At 38.0% G+C, this 10,740-nt stretch overlaps 1 protein-coding gene across 1 annotated transcript; it reads left to right on the top strand.

The window, feature by feature from the left end:
* Nucleotides 1–156: 156 nt before the first annotated feature.
* PUS7L (pseudouridine synthase 7 like) lies at nt 157–9,598 on the top strand. Its single transcript, XM_063446931.1, has 9 exons — nt 157–238; nt 1,681–2,561; nt 3,315–3,474; nt 3,716–3,911; nt 5,123–5,212; nt 6,405–6,486; nt 7,749–8,029; nt 8,121–8,174; nt 9,203–9,598. Exons 2-9 carry the CDS (start codon nt 1,697–1,699, stop codon nt 9,536–9,538), a joined length of 2,064 nt encoding a protein of 687 aa, XP_063303001.1. The 5' UTR covers nt 157–238; nt 1,681–1,696; the 3' UTR covers nt 9,539–9,598.
* Nucleotides 9,599–10,740: the final 1,142 nt, after the last annotated feature.

Below are 10,740 nucleotides of genomic sequence, written 5' to 3'. Positions count from 1 at the left end.
GCTCCATACTGAGCGCCTTACTGAGAGCCCTGCGAGCGCCCCCTGGAGGATCAACCCTGCCACTGACAGTCACTGCACTGGTCCTCGGGAAACTACGTTCAGTTTATTTAGAGTTGTGACAAACCTGACCTGTATCTTTAAGGGGGTGGTCCGTGACGTCAAGAGCGGCGTGCTATGATTGGTTAATAGAGACTACCGGATGTTCTCTTTGGAGTGAGGGCGGAAGTCCCTGTGTAAGGTCTGTTCCATGTGGATGGGGAGCTGCATTGGTTCCAGGACTCATAGACATGTGAGGGGCTGAGGGCTTCCCAGTAACACACAGACAGCGTTCTAATGGGAATTCTGTCTGGCACTGGGAATGCAGGTCTGCCAGAACTGACACAGTCACAGCTGGGGAATACATTGTATCCATGTAATGTCTTACAATGCCTGCAGGGCAATATCCTGCCAAGAAACACTTGGGACTAAAATTACATTTTTTAAAAAGAGAGACAATCATGTGTTTTTTATTATTATTATTATTATTATTTTATGTCTATGGTGGATTTTCTTGTTTTTTGGGGGGGGGATATAGTTGGTTGAGAGCAAAGCACAATTAGTGGTGAAGTAAAGACACCAGTTTCATACTTCTCTATATTAGGGAGGGTTGCAGAGTAGAGATGAAATACAAGGTAGGATGGGGAGGGGGACTGAGAGACAAAAATGTTTAGGACAGAGATGAGGAATTAAAAAAGCGAATGTTTAGATAGACTGGTGAAGAAGGGTAAAAAAAAAAAGCAAATGGGAGAAGAAGAGCGTGCTAGTGGTGAAATAGATATTGATGAAGAAAAAGGAGGTGACGGGTTGTTTCCCATAAAAGCTAGGACTCTATTTAGAATTCTGGTACTGTATTGCTTACAAATCTCTACAAAACACTGCTCCTACCTACCCTCACTTATACACAAGTATGTCAAGTCCAGGCCCCTACTGTCTGCCGAAGACCTGTGTCTATCCTCTGTACTCAAAGCTTTGACGCCCACAGTCAAGACATCTCTAGGGCCGCACTGTTCCTATGGAACTCCCTTCCCTGCTCCTTTAGACTCTCACTCAGTCTCCATTCCATTTTTTTTAAAAAAACCTCACTTCTTTAGGAGCGCAAATCAATTAAACTATTAGTAGCTTTCCCACACCGTACCTAGGTAATCCGCCCTGCTTCCTTTTGTGCAACTTTGTCATCTAATAAACTAACTTTTCATTGTAAACCTAGCTAGTAACCTACTTTTCCCTACATGAAATGCATTTTACCCTTTCCTCTTGTGTCGCTTTACCCCACTCCCTCTACAATCTAAGCTTGTTTGAGCAGGGCCCTCAACACCATCTGTTACTGTGAGTCCAACTGTAGTCCACCTATTGTAGAGTGCTACGGTATTTTTGCCGATTTATAAATAATAAGTGGTTTTAAATTACAGCGATAGGGTACAAAGATTTGCAGAGAAATAGTAGGTAAAGAGACTAGGGAACAAAAGGTGGTGGGTTGCAAGGACCAAAGATGAGTGGGTCAGACAGGAGTAGATAGACAATGTGTGAAAATAAAAAAGACTGGGAGAGAGGGGACAGAGAGGTTTACAATACTTGATGTTCTTAATGAGGTTTTGTACAATGATGATTGTATTACTAACAATGTTGCTTATTGTTTTGCAGGAAGTAGACTTCTAAAATGGAGAAAGAGGCCCAATATTCCACATTTCTGGATACTCTTTGCTACGTAAGTGATCATATTGGGTTTTATGGAACCATCAAAAATGCGCCTGTTGACTTTGTTGTAACAGAGATTGATGAGTCTGGAGAGTTGGTTACCAGAGACTCCTCTAAAGAAACTGAAAAACAAATGCAAGCTTGCAGTAATGAGATGACGACTGCCCAAAACAATGTGAAAAAGCAACGCACCAACTTACGAGACCTGCACGACAGCAGTGCAAGTGTTAGTGGTTCCATCAGTGACTTGTCAGAGGTAGCAAGTGAGGAAATGAAGGATTTAACCAGCAATGCTCTCCACTATCACTTTAATGTTATGGTTCTGGAATCTTTAAACCTCTTTGCAGATTCTATAAAATCAGCTTGGAAAGCACAACTCTCTGAGGCTGATCATCAAGAACTTTCTTTGGGCCTTTTTCCAGATAAAAGTGAAAGGGCCAACATACACAGTGCTGTTCGGCAAACATTCCCTTTTCTCATAACATTTACGAAAAGTACAGAGCTTCTGGTTAAACCAAACTTGGATTACCAAGAACTTTGCCAGCTGACATCTGAAGAAGAGGCCGATGATTTTTTTACATTCTTAGATGCAAAAGTCGAAAATTCTAGATTTACATTTCAACCGGACAGCTGTAAAGAACACAGGACCTGTGTACATCACTTTATCAATAAGAAATTTGGAAAACTCTTAGAAACTAAATCTTTTTCAGAAAAAGATGATAATGGGTTACAAATGGCGACCATAACTGTTCGATTTAGAGAGAGAAAATGCCCATCCGTAAAGAGACACAGAACAGAAGAGGTTGATATACACAGTGTGTACACCGGTAAGAATTTACTTACTTCACAACAAGCATGTTCTTGGAATACAACTCTCATCATTCTTTATATGACACAGGCTGCGAGAGAATCATGGGAATTGTAGTCCAGAAACAGTTGAAGATGCACACCTGCTGCATTACTTTTTCAATATTTGTTAAAGTTTTGGACTTTTTTGTTGAGTGGGTTTGGGTTATCAATATTATACCAACTGTGTTTGTTAAAATGTACTCAACTTGGTTGTTTTCAGGAACATTTTAACATTAGGCTTTAATATCATACCACGTTACTACATATTTCATTATTAAAATGTTTTGAGGCTTAAAGGGACACTATAGTCACCAGAACAACAACCGCTTAATGGTTCTGGTGTCTATAGAATGTCCCTACATGCTATTTAATGTAAACATTGTGTTTCAGGTAAAAGGCAGTGTTTACATTACTGAGTAATAAGCACTTCAGTCACCCAGATGGCCACTAGGGGGGCTTCCTGGGTTAGTGCTGCACAATGTTATGGTGGGGTAAGCAATCTAAATGGTTGTTTTAACACTATATGGTTCATGACCCTATAGTGTTCCTTTAAATAAACAATATGTATTCTGCATAGATCCAAATATTACCAGTACAGGCAATTAAGGAAGCTCCCCACATTGCTGCCCATTATCCACCCAAATACTTGTGGATGCTGAGCAGCAAGTGAGAAGGAGAATTTGATATCTTAATTTTCTTGTTCTTCAGTAATATGTGGTTTTTTGTTTTAGCATTCACTCTTCAAAAAGAAAACTTGGAGACACTGGAAGCCATAAGCTATTTGTCGACTTTATTAGGCATTCTGCCTTCAGACTTCTCTTATGCAGGAATCAAAGATAAGAAAGCTATAACGTATCAGACAATGGTTGTAAAGAAAGTGTCTCCGGAGAGGTAAAAGGCTCTTTTTTTTTTTTGTCTTCATGCTGTAAATTATGTATTTTGATTTGCGAATGTTCCAAGAACCAGACTTGTTTTATTATTTCATTGCCGTTAAAGTGCTGTTTTTATATAATTATGTTCCAGTTCTGCTTGAGAACACTCTATTCATTTTCTAAACATTACCTGCTGTGATATTCATAAAAAGGAACCTGATACTGTAATCAGTGAACCTGTCACAATGTTCTTGTTTTAGCTTACGAACAGTTGAAAGCTCAATCCGAAGAAAAGGAATGAAAATGTACAATATACACCCTGTAACCCAACCGTTGCGACTTGGCCAGTTGACTGGAAATCATTTCAGTATTGTTGTGAGAGATGTATCAAATCACAGCAATGACTCTTTAACCGATGTCCAACTGAGAATTGAAGAAGCAATTTGCAACGTGAAGGTAAATTGTATGTGGATTCCTCTCGCGTGGCAACCTTCACACTGCCTACTGAATCTATCTGTGGGGTCTGTTCACTAATCAGCGAACAGCGGCAAAACAAAAAAATCTATTACAAAGTTCAGGCCAAGTTAGCCAAGATGTGGGAATAGCTGAGTTAGAGTTGTGAATTTATTTTCTTTCCAACTCACTGTTTTGGTTTCAATGTTCTAATTTTGTTTTTTAATCCACTACAATTCACAGTTTAGTGAATAGACCACACTGTGTTTTCATTCTTTATTTGGCCCAAGCCTTTGTTAATAAGAATACGGCAGAACTTATTTAAGATGGCGAAGAGAGAAAGTCTGTGCTTCCACTAACACTACAAGGCAGCTTGCGTTTTCTTTCTGTTAAGTGGGTTATCCTGTGTTCTAATTTATAATTCCATGTCTTTGGCTAATGCATGCCAGCTGTTTCTCCTGTAGCTTAAACTGTAAATATTACAGTACTGTGTAGTGGTTATGGTACTGGGAAGATATTGTTGCAGTCCCAGGAGCAATGTGCTGCATCAAAAGTCTGTTCCGTGAACGTGTCGCTGGCATTATGATGATACCTCGCATCCTCATTATCCATCTATGTTTCAGTAAAATGTGAACACACTATGAAAAAGATATTAGTTGGGAAAGGGAGGGGCAGGGAGGAGGCAGTTTGTGCTGTTCTTATCATACAAAATATTCTGTTTCATTTTGCCTCATTTCCATCGTAAACATTTTTGTGTCTCGGCTGACTGGAGCATGCCTATAAAAATGATTGAAACCAAAAATACATATGTCTAAGGTGGCCGTTTTCTCACAATTGTCTTTATATATATATAATAGAAAGCTATAACGTATCAGACAATGGTTATAAAGAAAGTGTCTCCGGAGAGGTAAAAGGCTTTTTTTTGTCTTCATGCTGTAAATTATGTCTATTGATTTACGAATGTTCCAAGAACCAGACTTGTTTTATTATTTCATTGCTGTTAAAGTGCTGTTTTTATATAATTACGTTCCAGTTCTCCTTGAGAACATTCTATTCATTTTCTAAACATTACCTGCTGTGATATTCATAAAAAGGAACCTGATACTGTATTCAGTGTTCTGCTTTTAGCTTACGAACAGTGGAAAATTCCTCTATATATATATATATATTAGATAGATATATAATTTTTTTTTTTTTTTCTTCTTCATCTTCAGATGAATGGTTTTATAAACTATTATGGACCCCAGAGATTTGGAAAGGGACAGTCTCATGACATTGGATTGTCTTTGCTTAAAGAAGAAATGGTAAATTCCTCGATCCTGTTGTGTGAAAAAATGTTTTTCCATAGATTTCCAGTATAATTGCAATATAGAATTTTTAGGTGTTCTCATGTTTTTCTCATCAAGTAAGGTCTATCAGTCTTCCCACCTGTCAGTCTGTTAAGCTATCTGTCTGATTATTTACCTTTTTTGCTGTTTGTAAGTCCGTTCTCAGAGTTCTTATATTCTTTTTGTTGCAATGCGTTAGCTTGGCTCTCACCAAGTTAGACGGGTAAAACAAACGTGAACCCTGTGCTCACTGTGCCTAGAGGGGTATCAGCTACACCTCACTGACGAGGCCCAAAAAAGGCCGAAACAGTCGTCTGGGGTTGCTGTATATCTTGTGCAGAGATAACTTGCCGGCATTTCAGTTCTGGGCTGCTTGTACGGGTGGGATCAGTCTGAAATGCTTCAGAATATATTCTCTCTGTAATGGCACAAGTGATAAACTATTGCTTATTATAATAATAAAAAAAATCCCATTTCCATACTCCAGTGGGAGCACCAACACATTTGTGAACGTCTGACCACTTGATTTTGTTTAAAGGTTGTTTTTTTTAGTAATTACCTCCGTTAAATGTTGATTAGAGTGTATTGCATATAGAAACCTATGTTACAGCTTTCAGTATTAAAGGAACACAAAACCATTAGGAAAACAAGCATCAATTCCTAAGCTATAGTGTTCTCCTCACTATTTGGATGTTTGGGACTCCTCTGCAAGGCTTACAAAAAAAAAAAAAACATTATGTACCTCAGTGTGCAGATCTCGCTGCTGCTGCCCCATCTCCTCAGCTAAGGAGATTATCTCAGCCAGTCCAATGCTTACCCATTGGGAGGCTGGTGCGCATGTGCTGCAAATCACAGCTCTGTTCCAATCAAATGCTCTCTATGAGTAGCATTTGATTGAATAACCGAGTTTGACTCTGTTATTCAGCAGGAGTGCCTCTAGTGGCTGTCAGGAAAACAGCGCCCAGAGGTGTGTTAACCCTGCAATACAAACCTTGTATCTACTAATGAGCAATGTTTTACATCGCAGGGCTAAAATGACAGGACCACTGCACCCAGACCATGAAGTGGCCCAGGTGCCTTTAGTTGTCCTTGAAAAATAAGCTAGAATAAAAAATGTTAACAATGTTATCAACCAACAAGTAAAATAAAAATAATTGGATTCCCTTAGGAGAGGGCCGTAAAATTGCTGTTCACCCCAGATGCTGCTGAGGATTCTGTGAATAAGGCCAAAAAGTATTTTGTTGAAACAGGTAAGTTGAATGTATATTAGAAATAACCGTTTCAAACAAGTTTATTAAAGGACACTTAGTAGTTTGGGTATATTTTTGATATATATGACCTACTAAAACTCATAGTATAATTCTTCTTGCAACACAAGTTGTTTGTAGTGATAAATGTGTTGTTATCGGTCCTTTATATTCCATGATGGCCAGAACACTTCCTACAAACATTGATCAGAATTGGTAGTTACCAAAATATGCATCCTCTGAGTTGTGCTTATATTATAACATACCTAACCACATTATTATGCTGAACTTTGTGTTTGTCGCAACAGAGCTTTTGTGAACATTATGTACTTTTTCTTATTTTCATTAAGTTCAGGAATTGTGTGTTTGACATAGTATGCTCATTTTGTACTGAGTAGTTTTTTTTATTATTATTTTCAAGTCTCTGGTGATTATGCATATATTTAATTGTCTGTATGATTGACATACTCCAAGTAGTCCATAATTATGCACACATGTTTACACATCGTTTAGCACTAGTGTCTTTGAATGCCGGGTCATGCACTATTTTCTGTACTTTAAGAGTTTCAAATAAGACTTAATATGTGTGTTCGCACAGTACTCCACGGACGGCTTGTGTCCTTGGAGCAATTATCAAGTAACCTGTATAAAACCATAAAGCCAAGCTGGGCTTTTTGAGACCACCATCAATGTACGTCATCATTTCATCTTACAATTAAAACCTTACGGAAAATTCATTAAAGTGACATAATTTGCAAAGTGACAAAAGTGCATAATTTGCAAAGACCCCCAACAGTAACATCGCCGCTGGTGGTCCGGTGGCCAGCGGGAGCAGGGAAAATTTTTTATTTACTTACATAAACCTGTTCCTTGCGAGTGCCGCCATCTTTATCGTCTGCTCCTCTTCTGCTCCTGTTTTTCAGTGCCAGAAACTGACGTTACTGTTGTACGCTCATGCATGCGCAAGAGTACAACATTGAGGTCTATGGAGCATCCCGCGAGAGCATGGGATCCTCCATAGGTACCATCACTGGTGAAGGCTGGGAGATTGATACAGAGGTAGCTCTTTCCAGTTTCCAGAAGTGTCAGGCGTAGGAAAAATACTGAGACAACACAGTCAGTATGAGTATTTCATGAAGATTCTATCTTTATGAAATACTCATCTACATTATACACACTTTCCCATTTCAGTGCACATGAGACCATATATTTATATGTGTCACATGTTGGTAATTAATAATTCATTATGGTCTCAATGGTTTCAGGGGATGCCAAAGGAAGTCTTGCACTAATGCCGAATTATAAAGTTCGTGAAAGAATGCTGCTCCGTGCCCTACATAGGTATGGAATGAACCATGAAGGCTGTATCCGTGGATGGCTCTGTATCCCACACTCCATGCGCATCTTCTACATCCATGCTTACTGCAGTAAGGTCTGGAATGAAGCAGCATGCTTCAGGGTTAAGTTGTATGGTGCCAAGGTTGTGGAAGGAGATTTGGTGATCCGTGATCAAAATGCCAGTGAGAAGTCTTCACTAAGTGATAGAGTAAGTTTACATCTAAAAATAATTGATTGCCAAGCCATTTGTCTTTGCATTATTTCTACAACTAAAAAAAACACTTTTTGTTTTCTTTTAGGTTCATATTGTTACAGCAGCAGAAGAGGAGGCTAAAACATACACCATGAGTCAAGTGAGTTGTATTTTAATCTTGCTTTGCAGAAAATGTAACCTGTTACTAATAAAGTGACTTTTATTTTTATTAATTATGAAACTCCTAGAAGTATAACAGCTCTGTGTTATATAATGTCAAATTTATTAATGGGATAAAGAAAGGAAAATGTACACTTTGCATTTTTTTCCGCACCCTTTCTGTCTATGACATATCTGTATCAGAACTAGTTGAGTATTAAGATAATGCTTCTCAGTGAGATTTGCATCAGATTTGCACAACAATTGTCTCACATGTTCAACAGGGCACCGATGTGCCTATTTAACCCCTTAAGGACACATGACAGACATATTCAATCACGATTCCCTTTTATTCCAGAAGTTTAGTCCTTAAGGGGTTAAAGTGTGTATTAATAACATTTTTATTTTTCATTCCTAAATGGGTAAACTTTAATCTTTATACACATATAAATATATAAATATATATATATATATATATATATAAAACAAAGATTTGCATTACTCCTGGATTTCCAATATCAAAATACTTTATTATCAAGTCGACGTTTCAGTCCCTAATCCGGGACTTTCATCAGGACATATGTCCCGGATTAGGGACTGAAACATCGACTTGACAATAAAGTATTTTGATATTGGAAATCCAGGAGTGCTGCCAATTGTTTTGTTTCCTGTATCACAGTGTGGCTGAGCACCCGGTATCATTGGCTGGAGGTAGGAGTGCAAAAGTTCCTATATATATATATATGTATATGTAAAAAAACGATAAAATTAGTATCTTGTAATACCTTTTTTATTGGACTAACAGAATTTTTTAATGACAAGCTTTCAGAAGAACCTCCCTTTCTCAGGTCTAATACATTTCTGACAGAACATCACCTTCAATCCATTGAATTGTCCTAGAGCTGATTCTCTTTATGTCATTGCATACGTCCATTACATTTTTTTAAACCTCTTAAAACATACATTGTGTTGATCTCTACTATTTATGTTGTCTTTCTTCCTAATGTTATTTATGAAATCTTTTTGAAGGTTGTTCTCCCAATGCCTGGACACAGTGTTACGTATCCCGCTAATAAGGTTGGACAGTGGTACAGAGATGCTCTGGCCAAAGATGGACTACAGACCTGTAAATTTCGAGTTGGTTCCTTGCAACTAAATCTCCCTGGATGCTACAGGCAAATTTTTAAATATCCTCTCAAATTGGCTTATGAACTCTCATTGGGAAGTCAACACGAAGAGAAAGAAAATACAATCGGCACAGAAATTGTAGCTTTACCAAAACCACATTTAACACTGACATTGGATCTCGAGTCTTCATGTTATGCAACAGTGTGTCTTAGGGAGATGATGAAATGTAACTTTTGAAACACAGTCTTGATATTCTTTGGATTTTAATAAACAGAATACCATGTTAGACTAATACAATTGCTGCTGATGTTGTTTATTTTGCCGTCTTCATCTTCAATATATACAGAGTAAAACAAGTACGTATGGCATTAATAATTAATAATTTTACTAAAATTGCTATACAAAGCTGCACTTTACAGTGTGTAAAATCATCTTCATACTCTTGATTCAGGCAGCCCACCTCTCCCATATCCCACAGTACAGTCCTGATTTGAATCTCATGTACTTTTTTTTTTTCTATGCATACTATGGTTATAGGAATCATCATTGTGTAACTAATGGGCTCTCAAGGGTTCTTTAAGATGTTTTTCTTCCATATGCAATTTGAAGCTTGTGCTTCACTACTCGTAATCCATGCTGACACAGAAATAATCAGAAAGCTGGACACCAGTATACACAAAGAATGGGCATGGTGCCAAATGATACGCCACCCTCCACACGCACAAAATGACATATCCATCCTATATGTCCCCCTTGCAAAACCATACATTAATTTGTGTTTAATTTGAGTAGGCTTGGAAACCCCAAGAGCCTTGCTGAGAGAACCCTGAGACTTGGTGTGAGCAGTCTTGGAAGCACATTCTGAACGATTTTATGCACTTTATGTTTGTTTGCACTTTAATTCTGTGCTATGTTGTGGCGTGCTGTGAAGGGAAAGTGGGTGCTAGCTGCTTTTTGACAAGAATCTGGGGCACCCTTTACTTTGATCTGCACTTTAACACTTGCTCAGTGCTCTGTGTATTATGAATTCTGTGCTGTAGGAAAGCTGCTAGCCATAAGGGTTCCAAGCCTACTCAGGCTTATTATTGTTAATTGCACACTGAGATTGTGTGCCAACATTCAACATATGTTGTTTTATTCTAATCTTTGTTTTCAATGAATTGTATATTTGTTCTACTAATTATATTTTCTCTAGTTTCCTCTCTATTGTTTTGAGAGATTTCATACGAAGCTGGTAAATATTAGTGTCTGTGGCGCCCTGCTATTTTGTACTGATATTTTCTTTACTTTGGTTTTCTATATTTACAAAGGTTGGGAGTGACCTTTAGACAGAGGCTTGCCTGCACTTAATCAATATCACTCACTCCACCCATCCACTTTTTGTTCTTATGATTTTAAGTAGCCTTGTAAAAGTTTAAACTGTATTTTTGTGTGTGTGC

This window comes from Pelobates fuscus, chromosome 3 (genome assembly GCF_036172605.1).
Source record: "Pelobates fuscus isolate aPelFus1 chromosome 3, aPelFus1.pri, whole genome shotgun sequence".
Taxonomy (NCBI): domain Eukaryota; kingdom Metazoa; phylum Chordata; class Amphibia; order Anura; family Pelobatidae; genus Pelobates; species Pelobates fuscus.
This window is presented reverse-complemented; position numbering and strand designations above follow the sequence as displayed.